Source organism: Aquarana catesbeiana, linkage group LG07 (genome assembly GCF_042186555.1).
Source record: "Aquarana catesbeiana isolate 2022-GZ linkage group LG07, ASM4218655v1, whole genome shotgun sequence".
Classification (NCBI taxonomy): domain Eukaryota; kingdom Metazoa; phylum Chordata; class Amphibia; order Anura; family Ranidae; genus Aquarana; species Aquarana catesbeiana.
In genome coordinates, this window is record NC_133330.1 from 86,862,233 (window position 1) to 86,880,866 (window position 18,634).

The window sequence follows — 18,634 nt, forward strand, 5'->3', positions numbered from 1 at the left end:
CTTCCAAAAATGTTTTGGTTGTTCATGTTCGGGGCTTTGTGTTGTCACCTGAATATTCAGTTTTATTGTCTGTGCGCAATACACTCCCAAATTTGTTGCTTACTTGAGCCAAATACTGTTCAAGTTTCTCTGGTACTTCACTTTTGTGTAACATATATAGGGGGTTATTTACTAAAGGAAAATCCACTTTGCACTGAAAGTGCACTTGGAAGTAAAGTCTCTGTAGATCCGAGGGGGACATGCAAGGAAAATAAAAAACAGCATTTTAGCTTGCACATGATTGGATGATAAAATCAACAGAGCTTCCACTCATTTCAGATCTACCCCTTAGATTTAGAGCGACCGCACTTCCAAGTGCACTTGCAGTTCAAGGTGGGTTTGCCTTTCGTAAATAACCCCCAGAGTGTAGTAAACCTGGAGTTGCCATCTATAAAAGTGAGCAAATAACTCTTCTTTCCTGGAGTCAATTTTTCCATTGGATCGCAAAGATCTGAATGAAGTTCACAGGTTTCTTAGCTCTGCTATTACTCTGCTTTGGCAAGACTTTTGTTGTCATTTTTCCTTGTATACAGCTGGTGCATTTCATCTTTTGATTACATGGACTCACTTTTCTTCCACTTGCGTAGTCATTCTCAGTTAATTTCTTTATTATGTCAGATCTTCTGTGCCCAAGTCATCTGTGCCATGTGTGAATGCAATTTGAATGTTTTTCCTCTTTGGCAGTATTAAAGTGGAGTTCCAACAAAAATGGAACTTCCGCTTTTCGGAACCCTCCCCCCCTCCGGTGTCACATTTGGCACCTTTCAGGGGGGAGGGGGGTGCAGATACCTGTTTAAGACAGGTATTTGCACCCACTTCCGGCATAGACTCCCATGGGAGTCTATGCCTCTTCCCATCCCCACCGCGCTGTCTGCTGGGAACACACAGCTCCCAGGAGAGAGTGGGGACCACTTGGGACGCGCAGCGCGACTCGCGCATGCGCAATAGGGAACCGGGAAGTGAAGCCGCAACGCTTCACTTCCTGATTCCCTCACCTAGGATGGCAGCAGCAGCTGCCGAGAACCCGCTCGGGTCCCCTGCCGACATCGCTGGACCCTGGGACAGGTAAGTGGCCATGTATTAAAAGTCAGCAGCTGCAGTATTTGTAGCTGCTGGCTTTTAATATTTTTTTTTTTGGGCGGTGTGGGTGGACCCCCGCTTTAACCACATTGCAGTTCAGCTGATACAGTTCATCTGTAATTTTAGCCTTTGCAAGTAAGATATCCCCGTTTGTGATGGCACCCCTGTCATCTTGAAAGGTCACTACATTGCCTTATTTTCTGAGCTTCTTCACTGACAGAAGATTAGTTTTAAGAGCAGGGGCATAGAGGACATTTTTCACAGGTATCTTTCTGGTGACACGCTGGGAAATAGGACCATTAGCTGTGGTAATTTTTTATGTTTTACTCTGGTCAAGGTGAATAAAGACATTTTTGTCATTTGTCACGTGACTTGTAGCTGTTGAATCAACACACCATGCTTGCAAAGATGAGGTTCAAGCTTTAGATTGAAAAACATATTCATATCTTAAGGAAAATCTGTTTCTTCCTTCAGACTTTTGGCTTTTTTGTAGTTTAGTTTGTTTTTGCATTCTAGCTTTCCAGATTCTGCAATCTACTTAAATTAACCTTGTTTCTTGCACACAAAACATTCACATGTTTCTGGTTTCATGTTACTGTTTTTAATCCTATTTTTCATCTTTAACCACTTCAGCCCCTGACAATTGCGGAGTTGTGCGACGCTGTACCCAAACAAAATTGATGTCCTTTTTGCCCACAAATAAAGCTTTCTTTTGGTGGTATTTGATCACCTCTTCGATTTTTATTTTTTGCACTATAAACAAAAAAACAGACTATTTTGAAAATCAACAATATTTTTTACTTTTTGCTATAATAAATACCCCCCAAAAATATATAAAAAAAAACAAATTTCTTCCACAGTTTAGGCCAATATGTATTCTTCTACATATTTTTGGTAAAGAAAAAAAGCAATACGCGTATATTGGTTTGCGCAAAAGTTATAGCGTCTACAAAGTAGGGGATAGATTTATAACATTTTTATTATTTTTTTTTTTTTTGCTAGAATGAAGGCGATCTGCGATTTTTATTGGGACTGCAACATTGTGGCGGACAGATCGGACACTTTTCACACTATTTTGGGACCACATTTATACAGCGATCAGAGCTATAAATAGCCATTGATTACCATGGCAGCCGCCGGCCACGTGCACGGGCTCCTATGGCATGCGGCAGGCACGCGCGCACCCGCGGCACGTCTGCGGCGATTCGTGCAGGATTGCCATTCTGCCACCGTCAATCGATGGCAGGCGTCGGCAAGCTAAAGAAGATTTTGTGACAGAAGCAGCGTCACTATTAATGCTTTCTGTGTTATGCTTATATTCATCCACAAGCTTGCCCTTAATATATTCCAATGTCAGTTCATCAACTGGATGTGCATCAAGTGCTGTGACAACCATTTCATAACTTTCTGGTAAACCACTGAGTAATAGTGCTGTGACATGAAAATCTTTTATTTCTTTTCCTATACCTCTCAGGTCGTTCAACCATGTCCAAGGTATGCCTTATGTTATCGTGCATATCCTTACCTTTCATAAGCCTGGTTTGGTATAGATTTCTAATCAAATACATTTTTTTGCTGAGATTAGCTCTTCTGTGCATCTTTTGTAATCCTTCCTACATTTCTTTAGCAGTTTCACACTTTGCATAGAAGATGAGCAAATCATACATATATGTAAGAGAGATTATGCTTTGAGCTTTTTGGTCTTTCTCTATACATTAATCTGAAGGGTGTTCCGGCCTGACCTCATTTATACAGTACATTTCCACATACCTTCTTTTATTAGCAACATTTTCATCTTGAATTTACATTTCTTGGAGTTTTGGTTTGTCAGATTTGCAAACTATGGCCAGTGGTCTATTGAAGTAAAAACTACCCAAAGGTCAACAGTCAGTAGGATTAAAAAAAACAAGCCTCAGTGATCAGTGAGAGGATGAATACTACCATGTTGTTGGTGTCAGTAGTGGTAAAGATGCCAAAAAAGTTGATGGTCAATGATGAGAAAAAATCACCCAACAATGGTTCTCAGGTTGAGGAGGAATAATGCCCCATCAATAGTCAGTGTGAGAAGGAGTGCCCCAAAGTTGGTGTCATTGGAAGCCATAATCTCCCATGTGTCTGTGGGAGGAATAATGCTACATCTTTGAGTTTAATGGGTCTAATAGTTCCACACTTTAGAGTCATTGGAGGAATAGTGTTCCATATTTGGAGACAGTGGGATGAAGATTGCACCATTATCAGTGGGTTCAGAAAAGCCACCCAGCACTGTTGCTCAGTGGTCACATACTGAATCTTTGAATATGTTCCACGTCCTGTGCTGTTCTCTAGTAGCCAGATGACGTGACAGCCTGAGTTATACAAAAACATCAGGCAGGAGATCACACTGTTCAGCAGTGCCAGTTAAAGTATGTGGTTGGCTAATAGAACGCGCTGCCTTTCAGTGCCTGGCACTTGCTGCCAATCTGCATACAGAGCCTCCAGGAAAAGTGCCAGAAAAAGAAAACAGTGGGCTATATCTTGCTCACGTGCTGCAGCTTAAAGGCCGCTCCTTTTAAATCCAAAAAGTCTATTGGAGCTAGTGAAGTATCATGCCTTGATGTTTCCATAGTAAATACCAGAATAGTTTTGTTAAATATTCTTATGAAAACTTTATGATGTATTTAGTCCTAAGTATAGTAGATTTATATAAATATTGAGTTGTGTTGACTTACACAGGCAGATAATTCACTGAAATACAGTGAAAATGTTCAAATCCAAGAGAAGGATGGGGTGAGCAAACAGCAGGAGTACATATTCGGTGACTTTACTGAGAGACTTTGGGCCTACCTCACCATACAGCAACTGCTGGAGAAAAGGTATGTTTTTATATAGTATTGCTTGTACCCTAATGAGAAAATGTTCTGACCACAATTATTTATATATTTTCTGTATCATGGAATTCCCCAAAAATTGCAAACCTGCAATTAGACGATGTCAAAAAACTGTTATGAAAATCTTTTATGGTAACAGTCTAAGGGTTTTAAATTAGTTTGTTAATTTAGGGAACGTTGAACTTGGATAGGGATTGGGATACTGGGGATGCCCAAAACTAAAGAGGCGTGTAAACTCCAAACAAACGGTTGAGAAACTGCTAAAGTCTCTGGCTGTTACAATCCAACTAAACTATGTTGCACACTAGTGGGAGTAATGATGAGGCTCAAACAGTAAGGCAAAAGTTGCAAAAAGATTCAATATTCAAGAGACAGCACTTGGCTGTATTACACTGCATTTGGCTGCTCCAGGCCCAAAGTAGATACATTGGGGTGCTCCTGCTTTCTTGCACTGCACTGAAGCTGTCCCCTAGGTAGGGATGAGCCGAACACCCCCCTGTTCGGTTCGCACCAGAACATGCGAACAGGAAAAAAGTTTGTGCTAATTTTAAAGGCTTACATGCAAGTTATTGTCATAAAAAGTGTTTGGGGACCTGGGTCCTGCTCCAGGGGACATGTATCAATGCAAAAAAAAGTTTCAAAAATGGCAGTTTTTTCAGGAGCAGTGATTTTAATAATGCTTAAAGTCAAACAATAAAAGTGTAATTTCCCTTTAAATTTCATAGCTGGGGGGTGTCTATAGTATGCCTGTAAAGGGGCGCATGTTTCCTGTGTTTAGAACAGTCTGACAGCAAAATGACATTTCAAAGAAAAAAAGTCATTTAAAACTACTCGCGGCTATTGCATTGCCGGTCCGACAATACACATAAAAGTTCATTGATAAAAACGGCATGGGAATTCCCCACAGGGGAACCCCGAACCAAAATTAAAAAAAAAAAATGACGTGGGGGTCCCCCTAAATTCCATACCAGGCCCTTCAGGTCTGGTATGGATATTAGGGGAACCCCGAACCAAAATTAAAAAAAAAAAATTACGTGGGGGTCCCCCTAAATTCCATATTTTAAGGGGAACCCGCGCCAAAATAAAAAAAAAACGGCGTGGGGTCCCCCCCAAGAATCCATACCAGACCCTTATCCGAGCACGCAACCTGGCAGGCCGCAGGAAAAGAGGGGGGGACGAGAGAGCGGCCCCCCTCCTGAACCGTACCAGGCCACATGCCCTCAACATTGGGAGGGTGCTTTGGGGTAGCCCCCCAAAACACCTTGTCCCCATGTTGATGAGGACAAGGGCCTCATCCCCACAACCCTGGCCGGTGGTTGTGGGGGTCTGCGGGCGGGGGGCTTATCGGAATCTGGAAGCCCCCTTTAACAAGGGGACCCTCAGATCCCGGCCCCCCCCTGTGTGAAATGGTAAGGGGGTACAAAAGTACACCTACCATTTCACTAAAAAAATGTTAAAAATGACAAGAGACAGTTTTTGACAATTCCTTTATTTAAATGCTTCTTCTTTCTTCTATCTTCCTTCATCTTCTTCTTCTTCCTCCGGTGTTCTCGTCCAGCATCTCTTCCGCGGCGTCTTCTATCTTCTTCTCCTCTGGCCGCTCCGCACCCATGGCATGGGGGGGAGGCTCCCGCTCTTCTCTTCATCTTCTTCTCTTCTTCATCTTCTTCTTCATCTTCTTCTCTTCTTCATCTTCTTCTCCGGGCCACTCTGCACCCATGCTGGCATGGAGGAAGGCTCCCACTGTGTGACGCGTCTCCTCTTCTGACGGTTCTTAAATAACAGGGGGGTGGGGCCACCCGGTGAACCCGCCCCCCTCTGATGCACGGTGACGTGATGGGACTTCCCTGTGACATCACAGGGAATGCCACAGGGAAGTCCCATCATGTCCCGTGCGTCAGAGGGGGGCGGGGTCACCGGGTGGACCGAATTGTTCGCTGTTCGGCGAACTTGCGAACAGCCGATGTTCGAGTCGAACATGAGTTCGACTCGAACTCGAAGCTCATCCCTACCCCTAGGTCCCAGACATGTGCAGTATTGCACTACACTGTCCTCTCTGTGGCTTTGGGTGTGATTCTGGTTTGTACTCACCCAGTCCCTTTTTAAGCAGCTTCTTAAATACAGAAAGCTGCTGCACTGGCCTCTCTGCTGGGCAGGCTGTTCCTGGCTTGGCTTGGAGTTTGCAGCTAAGCCTAGCTGAGACAATGGTTAAATGATGTCCTGGAGCGCTCTCTCTCCCCCTTCCTCTCTCCCCCCTCCCTCTCTCTCTCCTGCCCCCCCTCTCTCTCTCCCTCCTCCCTCCCTCCTTCTTTTCCTTTTGCCCCAGGGGCAGAGCCCCCAACACAGGGATCTCCTCCAGATGTCTGGGGCCTGGACCTTGTGCTCCTCCACCTTCCATTTGAGGATGCTCAATAGGGTTTAGGTCTCACCATTACCCTCAGCTTCTTTAGCAAGGCAGGTGTGTTTGGGATCGTTATCATGTTGGAATACTGCCCTGTGGCCCAGCCTCTGAAGGGAGGTGATCATGCTCTGCTTCAGTGTGTCACAGTACATGTTGGCATTCATGGTTCCCTCAATGAACTGTAGCTCCCCAATGCCAGCAACACTTATGCAGCCCCAGACCATGACACTCCTGTACATGTACTCCTCACCTGATTGCCGCCACACACGCTTGACATCATCTGAACCAAATAAGTTTATCTCATCAGACCATAGGACATGGTTCCAGTAATCCATGTCCTTAGTCTGCTTGTCTTCAGTAAACTTTTGCGTGCTTTCTTGTGCATCATCTTTAGAAGACACTTCCTTCTGGGATGGCAGTCATGCAGACCAATTTGATGCAGTGTGTGGCGTATGGTCTGAGCACTGACACACTGAGCCCCCACCCCTTCAACCTCTGCAGCAATGCTGGCAGTACTCATACATTTATTTCCCAAAGACAACCTCTGGATTTGACGCTGAGCACGTGCACTTAACTTCTTTGGTCGACCATGGCGAGGCCTGTTTTGAGTGGAACCTGTCCTGTTAAACCGCTGTATGGTCTTGGCCACCGTGCTGCAGCTTAGTTTCAGGGTCTTGGCAATCTTCTCATAGCCTAGGCCATCTTTATGTAGAGCAACAATTCTTTTTTTCAGATTCTAAGAGAGTTCTTTACCATGAGGTGCCATGTTTAACTTCCAGTGACCAGTATGAGAGAGTGAGAGTGATAACACAAAATGTAACACATCTGCTCCCCATTAACATCCGAGACTTTGTAACACTAATGAGTCACATGACACCAGGGAGGAGAAATGTCTAATTTGGACCAACTTGAACATTTTTACCTAATTTTTGTTGCCAGCGGTTTAGACATTAATGGCTGTGTGTTGAGTTATTTTGAGGGGACAGCAAATATACACTGTTATACAAGCTGTGCATTAAATACTTTACATTGTAGCAAAGTGTCATTTCTTTAGTGTTGTCACATAACTTCTCCGCAGGATGTGGAAACCTTGCAAGAAGATCTGAACAAATTAATGGGGTGGGTAACTACATGGCAAATGAGGTTTAGTGTAGAAAAAAATATATGTGGCAAAAATATGAAGGCAGTCTATACACTAGGGGGATAACCTCTGGGGGTATCTAGGATGGAAAATGATCTGGGGGTCCTAGTAGATAGGCTCAGCAATGGCATGCAATGCCAAGCTGCTGCTAACAAAGCGAACAGAATATTGGCATGCATTAAAAAGGGATTAACTCCAGGGATAAAGCGATAATTCTCCCACTCTACAAGACTCTGGTCCCACCGCACCTAGAGTATGCTGTCCAGTTCTGGGCACCAGTCCTCAGGACGGATGTACTGGAAATGGAGCGAGTACAAAGAAGGGCACTAAAGCATCTGGAGGATATTAGTTATTAAGAAAGGTTGCGATCACTGAACTTATTCTCTCTGGAGAAGAGACGCTTAAGAGGGGGTATGATTTCAATTTACAAATACCGTACTGGTGACCCCACAATAGAAGAAAAGAGGTTTAACCATAAACTATGTAGAGGGTTCTTTACTGTAAGAGCGACCAGGATGTGGAATTTACTTCCACAGGCGGTGGTCTCAGCGGGGGGGGGGGGGGGCATTGATAGTTTCAAAAAACTATTAGATAAGCACCTGAACGACCAAAACATACAGGGATATACAAGGTAATACTGACTTATAATCACACACATAGGTTAGGCCTTGATGGACTTGTGTCTTTTTTTCAACCTCACCTACTATGTAACTATATGTAACATGAAAAGATATAATAAAATATTTACAAAAATGTGAGGGGTGTACTCACTTTTGTGAGACACTGTGTATGTGTGTAATAAAATATACAGTATCTCACAAAAGTGAGTACACCCCTTACATTTTTATAAATATTTCATTATATCTTTTCATGTGACAACACTGAAGAAATTACACTTTCCTACAATGTAAAGTAGTGAGTGTACAGCTTGTATAACAGTTTAAATTTGCTGCCCCTCAAAATAACTCAACACACAGCCATTAATGTCTAAGCCGCTGGCAACAAAAGTGAGTAAACCCCTAAGTTAAAATTTCCAAATTGGGCCCAATTAGCCATTTTCCCTCCCCGGTGTCATGTGACTCATTAGTGTTACAAGGTCTTAGGTGTGAATGGGGAACAGGTGTGTTAAAGTTGGTGCTATCGCTCTCACTCTCTCATACTGGTCACTGGAAGTTCAACATGGCACCTCATGGCAAAGAACTCTCAGAGGATCTGAAGAAAAAACAATTTTTGCTCTACATAAAGATGGCCTAAACTATAAGAAGATTGCCAAGACCCTGAAACTAAGCTGCAGCGCGGTAGCCAAGACTATACAGCAGTTTAATAGGACAGGTTCCACTAAGAACAGGCCTCGCCATGGTCAACCCAAGAGGTTGAGTGCACGTGCTCAGAGTCATATCCAGAGGTTGTCTTTGGGAAATAGATGTATGAGTGCTGCCAGCATTGCTGCAGAGGTGGAAGGGGTGGGGGGTCATCCTGTCAGTGCTCTGGACCATACGCTGCACACTGCATCAAATTGGTCTGCATGGCTGTCGTCCCAGAAGGAAGCCTCCTCTAAAGATGATGCACAAGTAAGCCCGCAAACAGTTTGCTGAAGACAAGCAGACTAAGGACATGGATTACTGGAACCATGTCCTGTGGTCTGATGAGACCAAGAAAAACATATTTGGTTCAGATGGTGTCAAGTGTGTGTGGCGCCAACCAGGTGAGGAGTACAAAGACAAGTGTGTCTTGCCTGGTGGTGGGAGTGTCATGGTGTGGAGCTGGCATGAGTGCTGCCAGCACTGGGGAGCTACAATTCATTGAGGTAACCATGAATGCCAACATGTACTGTGACTTACTGAAGCAGAGCATGATCCCCTCCCTTCAGAGACTGGGCTGCAGGGCAGTATTCCAACATGATATCGACCCCAAACACACCTCCAAGACGACCACTGCCTTGCTAAAGAAGCTGAGGATAAAGGTGATGGACTGGCCAAGCATGTCTGCTGACCTAAACCCTATTGAACATCTGTGGGGTATCCTCAAATGGAAGGTGGAGGAGCACAACCTGTGAAGCTCTGGTGAACTCCATGCCCAAGAGGGTTAAGGCAGTGCTGGAAAATAATGGTGGCCACACAAAATATTGACACTTTGGGCCCAATTTGGACATTTTCACTTAGGGGTGTACTCACTTTTGTTGCCAGCGTTTTAGACATTAATGGCTGTGTGTTGAGTTATCTTGAGGGGACAGTAAATTTACACTGTTATACAAGCTGTACACTTACTACTTTACATTGTAGCAAAGTGTCATTTCTTCAGTGTTGTCACATGAAAAAATATAATAAAATATTTACAAAAAAGTGAGGGGTCTACTCACTTTTGTGAGATACTGTGTGTGTGTATATATATATATATATATATATATATATATATATATATACAGCTTACCTTTATTTAATAATGTCATGAGCTATTATAGGACATATGAAAGCATATCTTATAGGAGTCAGCCAATCCTAGTGAGCCCCCCCCAAGGATCATGGTTATAAAACAGATTGGGTGGGACAACTGAACAGGCTAAAGCAGACATCACCGGTATAAGGCAGTAGCATAATGCCCCGTACACACGGTCGGATTTTCCGATGGAAAATGTCCGATCGGAGCGTGTTGTCGGAAATTCCGACCGTGTGTGGGCTCCATCGGACATTTTCCATCGGATTTTCCGACACACAAAGTTGGAGAGCAGGAGATAAAATTTTCCGACAACAAAATCCGTTGTCGGAAATTCCGATCGTGTGTACACAAATCCGATGGACAAAGTGCCACGCATGCTCAGAATAAATAAAGAGATGAAAGCTATTGGCCACTGCCCCGTTTATAGTCCCGACGTACATGTTTTACGTCACCCGCGTTTAAAACGATCGGATTTTCCGACAACTTTGTGTGACCGTGTGTATGCAAGACAAATTTGAGCCAACATCCGTCGGAAAAAAATCCTAGGATTTTGTTGTCGGAATGTCCGAACAAAGTCCGACCGTGTGTACGGGGCATAAGATGTGAAGCATTGTTTTGCAGGAAACCCGATTACAATTCCTATTAAACTATAAATGACAAACGGATTATGTAAATAAACAAAAATGTAAATATAAGATTTATGAAATGTTTGTAGTTGAGATTCTAAAGTCACATTATTTGCATGAAGAATATCTGCAGACCCATTGGAGAAAGAGAAACTTAAACAGCAGGCTCTGGATCTTTCTCTGAAGTTCAAGTTTGTGACTCCTTTAACATCTATGGTGGTTACAAAACCTGAAGAGAAAGAAAAGGAAGAGGAAACATTAGTTGCTGATAAATTTGTTGAAGGTAGGAAAATTATACATGCTAGCTTTCCATATCAAAACAAAAATATAAATTGTTATAAAGTCTAAATCTTATATGGTAAAACAGAAATAATTCTGTAAATCTGTCTGCAACCTGCACTTTGGTATTGTCAAGCAGTTGGTGGCCCTTGTGTCTTTGGTCTAGTAATCATGGATGTTTGAGATCACCCTGCATTTGCTGCAGATAACAAAGGGCACAGTGATCACTATACATTAAAAACAATAAGGTTTATTAAGAAGAATAACATTATTTTACTTAAGTTTAAGCACCTGTAATGAGCCATGGTGATTATGGACACCTGACAGTCCCACATGGCCACCTGTGGGGCTGTATACAAGGAGAGAACTCCATACTGACCTCCTTTAGTAGGAGTGGCAGATCTGCAGCTATTCTGTAATGTTGAAGATGTTTTAAAGCTTATCCAAGAGCTACAACATGGCGCCAAGTAGCAACTCAAGGCTGTGAGCTCCAGGTGTTCCCCCCTGAGCGAACATGGTGAGAGCAGTAAACTTCTCCTGGTGAAGCCAGGTTCATACTCTCTTTCTGTGGCAATCCTGCACCCCTTACGGAGTGCCTGACCCCTGCCTGGACCCCAGACTCCAGCCGCCTGTTTGACTCCCCCTGATCCTTGGACTGAGGGTCCCGGAGTGAGCTGTCACTTGGAAGCGTTGAAGAGGAGAAGGGGCTGGAGGCTGCAGCTGCTCGCTCGTAGCGTGAGAGGCGGAAGGAGAGAGCCCGTGAGTGGAGAACGGAGCGGAGGGGGTCGGTCGGTCGGATGGAGGACTCGGTACAGGACATTGACGGTAGGCGAACCACGAGTGGGGGAAAATATTGTGTAGCAGTGCGCCCACTGATACGCCCCCCCGAAGCACATCGAGGAGCTCTGGGTAACGAGGGCTCATCGAAGGAGCAGGGAATGTGGAGGTGAGAGGGACAGTCTGTGTAGCTGAAGCTCCTCTCTGCAGCCGGACCAATTAATTTGAAGGACTGAAAGTCTGAAGAACGGGTAGGAAGACATACGGCATTTATATTCAAAGGTGGTGAAGGGAAATAAAAGGAATTTAAGCAAGGTTTGTACCAGGTAACTGGTGAAGCAGTATTTATGGGAAGAATGCTATAAGCTCCTAGGATATCTGCGTTAGCTTGATTGAGCCCGTTATAGCTTGCTTTAAATTACCAGCTTGCATCTATGGACTGCCTGCTTGCTTTTTTCTTAATGCATCTTTTTCTTTAGAAGCTTGAACTTTCCTACCAGCTTGATTGAACCTATTCGCATATATCTTTCTGCTTCCGCCTGCAAAGTCGCATAGCTGCATAGTCGCTTATTACCCACCTGCATAACCTGTATAATTCTTTAGCATCTGAGAAAATATCTGCAATAAAACTTCCGCTTCTGCATAACAATTGGACAATACCTATATATAATATATAATATCTACACACCTGCCTGTATTCCTACCCCTACATCTATCTGCTGTGTGTGTACCTGCTTGTTATACCTGCATCTTCAATGAGGAAGCAAACGAAGAAGATTGATATTAGCTTATAGGGTCTACCCTGTCTTGGCCTGTGGAAGTTGTTATGCGAGGCGTTTGTCAGAGCTCATAAGTTGAGACAAGTGGGCTTTTTGCCCCTCTTTTTTTCGTTTGCATAATTTTTAGAGCTTTATCTTTCTTCGAGCATGATTGAATTTGTCTGCTTATATATTTCTGCTCACACCAGTACAGTCGCATAGTTGTAAAGCTGTTTATCATGTGTTAGTATACCTTCCACCACTTGAAGAAATACATGCATTAAGACTGTGTTCTGGTATAACAATTACAAACAATTCACAAAATATTTGAATAGCAGCCTGAATTTTCACTCGTATATCTACTTGCTGCTTGTTCATGCACCTGTATTATTTGTTCCTCTTATGAGGAAGCCAAGGAGGAAGATAAGTAATGACCTATAGGGACTGTTTTGTTTAGGTCCAAGGAAACTCTTCAGTGAGGTGCTTACACTTCCATTCGCTCTAGAAGTGAAAGCTGGAATAGAACCAGAACTATTTAGGCCTATATGGTGAAAAAGGAAAACTAATACAAAGTTTTTATCTGGCAGCTAGCTGGCGAGGTTCTACTTAAAGGACTGCCTCACGTTTGAAGGAAGAGTGTTTTAGGATTGTTTTAGTCTGCCTTAGCTTGCTTGAGCCTATAAGCTTTGCTTTCGAGGACTGTTTGCCCCCCACCCCCCTTTTTTTTTTTTTCTTTCGTTTTTTTCTTTTAAAATTTTTTTATTAACCATACAGCCTGAACTTTCCGATTAAGCAGATTGAACCTGTTTGCATATATTTTTCTGCCTTTATTAGCCATATAACCGCAAAGCTGCTTAATTTGTTGCCTTTTATTACTTGAGGAGATGTATGTAATAAGATTAGCGCTTTGATATAACAATTGCAAAACATTTAAAAAAACTTGAACATATACACCTATATTGGTGCACTCTTATACTCTTTAAAGCGGAGTTCCGCTTAAAAAATAAAAAATAAAAGTCAGCAGCTACAAATACTGCAGCTGCTGACTTTTAATAATCAGACATTTACCTGTCTCAGGGTCCAGCGATGCGGGGAATGCCCGGCGGCGCCGGCATTGTAACTTTGGCTCCCGGATGTGGCTTCACAGCCAGACACCCACTGCGCATGCGCGAGCCGTGCGCCGTGACTGGCCGCGCAATCATCTGGGACCTGTGACCTGTCCCAGATGATTGGCTAGAGGGAGGGGGAGAGGTGATCTTCCTTCCTGCGTGGAGGGTGCGCCAGAAGGAAGTGTGAGCTGGAACCCTCTGAAAAGATGGTATCCGCGGGCCCCCCCCAAAAAAATGACATGCCAAATGTGGCATGTCAGGGGGTCACCTCCTCTTAAAGTGGAAGTTCAATTTTTGGGTGGAACTCTGCTTTAAGGTGTTTATGTCGTGTATTTATACACTTACATACCAGCTAGCCAGTCAGCCAGTCAGCCAAACAATTCTTTAAAGTGGATGTGTAGTTTTAATGTATTGGATTATTTGAATAATAGTCATAATAACCTACTTATCTACCCTTAGGCACTTCTGTACCCTGGCAGCCTTATTTGAACTTCTAGCTTTCTCCCCCCCCCTGAATATTTGCTTTAACACAGATTGTATGCAGACCCTGCACAAATTTATATAGCTACTTGAATACTTACTCACATCCCCTATACGAGGGTATACTAATCTACATATTGAGTAGGCAGTAGCTTGTATGAGTATAAATTGTGTAAGATAGGTCTAAGCATATTTTTGTATGAAGTGATTGAGTATTTGCATTTGCCTATTTATCTGAAATTTTTTGGGGGTATAATTTCTCATTGAGTAAGTGCCCACTTGATCAGTAGGGGATTGTATTCTGGGTGGTGAACATATAGAGTAAAAACAATTTGATAGGAGGGAATAATGGGGAGAAAAGGAGTTAAAACCAATCAAGCAGAAAGCGGGATTTGTAACTCTATAAAGACATACATGGTACAGGGAAAAACGGACCAAAGAACGGAACAGACATTTGAGAGTGTTAAGGTAATAACACCTGTGTCAGAGGGGCAGATAAGTAAAACTGATCTGGGAGAAGAGGGAGCATCGCAAAAAGATCAAGGACAACAGAGAATGGAGAAGGAAACGGATAGCCTACAAGCACTTCCTACAAAGCCAGATATGGTAGAGATGATGACTTAGAATGCATGATTAAAGGAGAATTGAACGCCACAAGAATGGATATTCAGAATGTGCTACAAAGGGTAGAAGAATCTGAAGTTCATTTAGATGTTCATAAAAAAGCAATTATGGAGTTGCGGGAGAGAGCTGAACTGGATTGCCTGGAAATGAGGAATATCCGTTATAGGCTTGAATATCAAGAAAATTGGAATAGACGTAACAACTTAAGAATTCGGGGCCTGCCAGAGTCCATGAAAAATACTGACCTAGAGAAAACGGTTTGAGAAGTGTTTTAAAAATAATGAAAAAAGAAATATCATCTCCTATACGCTTTGTAAGAGTACATAGGATACAAAAAATAACTATGCCATCAACAGACACCACGAGAGACGTGATAGCAAGATTCTCTCACTATGAACAAAACATAAAGGGGAAAAACACTCCTATTGCCACATCCGTAAAGTTAGATTGTCAAAAGAAAAAAAAGGGGGTTCAAAGAGGAGCCCCTGGTCGGACTTTAAGGCACAGAAAGCCAAAGGGATCGTATTCAAAATAACAATATGAAAAACTTTATTAAATGCATATACAAAAATGACAAGGACATTGACAAAAGATAAAAATCATCTATGTAAGAATATACATGATGTGAGCCCCGATACGTCAAAGACGTGATAGCAGGATTCTCTCACTATGAAATCAAGCAACAAGTTTCATATGGCATGAATAGTGCTGCACCTATTGAATTTAATGGAGCTGAAATACTGATCTTCACAGACTTATCACAAGAGACCTTAGCCCGCAGGAGGGTGCTGAAACCCTTGATAACTCAGCTACAAGGTAAAAATATCTCCTATAGATGGGGCTTTCTGGCCTGTCTAATTGTGAAAAATCAAGGGATTTCAGCTACACTCCGATTTCCAGAAGTTTTGAAAGAATTTTGCAGCAAACTAGATATGCCATTGGTCAACTTGGAAAATTGGGGAAAAAAAAACCCTGAATGGGGGAAGCTAAAAGATCAATCATGGAATAAAGTATAGAGCGCTAAGACTAGAATTAAAAGGGGAGCCAATAGATAAGCAGTGAAACATGTGGTAAGGGGGAGGTGAGCCAGCAAAGGAGGGAGATTCGCTCAGGGGTACACTGGCTGCACCCCCAGAGCCATTTCCCGTTGGGGAATGAGGTCTTGGGATTCACGCGGGCATAAAAACCCCCAAGGGAGGCCCTGTTGGGCTGGGCGCCCATAAATTAGGCAACAGTCCGATGGGTCATATCATTGATATTCAATGCAGGGGCTGGGAGGGGTGAGGGGTGATGGTATAAGGAAGTCTGAATGGGGTAAAACAGATAGGGTAAGGATGAGTTGTTGTGTGGTGTTTAGTTCTTTGTTGTTGGTTAAATGGATCATCCTAAAGGAAGTGCAAGAAATATATTTCTCTCCTATGCCTATGCCTCACATATCTGAGAGAGGATGCCCTTAAAGACAATTACTTATAATGTGAGAGGTTTAAATAGCCCCAATAAAAGGCACCAAATAATGCAGGAATTGAAAAGTTGGTCATCAAATATTGTTTTTTTGCAAGAGACTCACCTGAAGTTGTCTTCAAGGGTTGGATTTAGCTCAAAAGGCTTTCCTGTTTGGTTTTATGGATATTCCCCTAATAAAAGATCTAAAAGAATAGCAATAGGTTGTGATAGGAATACACCATTTACACTAAAAGCAATGGAATCTGACTCCGAAGGAAGGTACCTATTTATTAAGGGTTCCCTGTTTAATAATGAGTATACATTTGTTAACATTTACTGCCCTAACACTCACCCTTGTCTTTTTTTGAGAAAGATATTGAGCAAGCTAGAAAATTTTAAGGAGGGGAGAGTTGTTATGGCAGGAGACTTTAACTTTGTTCTGGATCCAACTTTGGATACTCAACCTATCTCTCTACGCTCAGAAGGGAAAAACCTTAAAGCTGTCAAACAAAAATTATATCAGCAGCAATTAGTGGAGGCATGGAGACTTATGCATCCTAAGGGGAGGGACTTCACATATTATTCCCAAGTACATTCCTCTTATTCAAGAATTGATGTATTTTTAGATCACCAGCTTTTAAAGGGCTTATTAAAGGTAGAGCTGAAGTCAGTCACCCTCTCTGATCCTGCTCCTGTCTTAGTAAGCTTGAATTTAAAGGATATACCGGATAGGCAAAGATCCTGGAGGGTGGATGAATCACTCCTCATGATCAAGGTGTAATGGAAGACTTGGAAAAAGATTTACCTGTATTTTCAAGAGAATATTGCACCATCTATACTGTGGGAGACCCATAAAATATTTATGAGAGGGAGATAATAGCAGAGGGGGCTAAAAGAAAAAAAATTTGGACTGCACAAAAAAACTCCCTTTTACAAGAGATCCAAGAGTTGAAACAGACACATAAAAGAATAATGCCGCGTACACATGAGCGGATTTAACGGCAGACTCGGTCTGGCGGACCGGACTCCATCGGATAATTCGATCATGTGTGGGCTCCAGCGGACTTTTGTTCCCCAAAAGTTCGACGGACCTAGAAATAAAACATGTTTCAAATCTTTCTGAGGGAGTCCGGTTGAAAAGTCCGCTCGTCTGTATGCTAGTCCGACGGACATAACCCAACGCTAGGGCAGCTACTGGCTGTGAACTTCCTTATTTTAGTCCGGTCGTACGTCATCACGTACGAATCCATCAGACTTTGGTTGATCGTGTGTAGGCAAGTCCGTTCATTCAAAAGTCTGTTGGAAAGTCCGTCGTAAAGGATAATAATTATGGGATAATAAGGTAATGATTGAACTAACAGGAAAGCGGGAAGCATTGAGGGACTTAATGGAGCAAGATACCAAAAGAGTGTTTATTAGAACATCTAAAAGGCAAATAGACCATGGAGATTACTGGCAGGGGTGATTAAACCTAGAAGAAATCCGAATTTTATTCAGAAAATGCCTTATTAATGAAGATATGAAAATCTATGCGAGGATATTGGTTGAGAGATTGAAGCTCTATATGTCAGAATTTATTGGAAAAGATCAAGCAGGATTTGTCCCTGGGAGAGAAACAAGGGACAATATTCTAAAAACAATCCTACTAATGCATGAAGCAAAAAAAGGCAAGAAACCCGTTCTTTTCCTATCAATAGATGCCGAAAAGGCCTTTGATATGTTAGATTGGGATTTCATGCTCGGGACACTGCATAAATTTGGCATAGGACCATGTATGCTCAGGTGGATAGAAGCTTTGTACTCCAAACCTACGGCCCAAATTCAGGTGAATGGATCCCTATCAGAAGCCTTAAGGCTCTATAATGGTACACGTCAGGGCTGCCCACTTTCCCTTTTACTTTTTGTGTTCTCTTTGGAAACCTTTTTAGCTTCTATAAGAGCCAACTATGAAATTAAAGGTATAAAAAAATTGCAGGACAAGAATACAAGACATCAGCCTTCGTGAATGATATGTTTTATATAACGAATCCCACACAAACACTCCCTAAGATTATGGGAGAATTGAGTAGCTAAGGAGCCGTTTCGAACTTCAGCATTATGTAATATGGAGAAAACGAAAAAGATTTGAAAGGATATCCTGCACATAGACTATCATGGTTTGGTAGGATTAATGTAATTAAAATGATGATCCTTCATGGTTTGGTAGGATTAATGTAATTAAAATGATGATCCTTCTGAAAGCTCTGTATATCTTTCAAAGCCTTCCGATTAAAATCCCTGGAGCATACTTTAAAACTCTCAGATTGATTCTGCTGAAATTTGTACGGAATAATAGAGGCAATCGTATTTCCTATAAAATAATGAGTAGACCAAGAGAGAGGGGAGGAGTATTCCTTCCAGATTTTGGAAAGTATCACAAGGCAGCGGCATTGTGGAGGATCTTGGACTGGGTCCACGGTTCCCCGCATAAAAAGTGGGTGCTTTTGGAGGAGGGAGTGAGTAAAGCCGCCTTGGGCCAAATTATCTGGATCCCAAAGCAACATAGAGGTCTCTCAGGAGAAATGGTCCCAATTA

General features: G+C 42.6%; 1 protein-coding gene across 2 annotated transcripts in view; it reads left to right on the top strand.

Annotated features, from left to right (window-relative positions):
• Positions 1-18,634, top strand: part of LOC141103142 (inter-alpha-trypsin inhibitor heavy chain H3-like) — a 221,679-nt gene that overhangs the window by 132,500 nt on the left and 70,545 nt on the right. For both annotated transcript variants that reach the window (XM_073592420.1, XM_073592421.1), the window contains exons 13-14: positions 3,832-3,971; positions 10,713-10,873. In XM_073592420.1, coding sequence (XP_073448521.1) covers positions 3,832-3,971; positions 10,713-10,873 — 301 coding nt within the window. The remainder of the gene's footprint in view (positions 1-3,831; positions 3,972-10,712; positions 10,874-18,634) is intronic.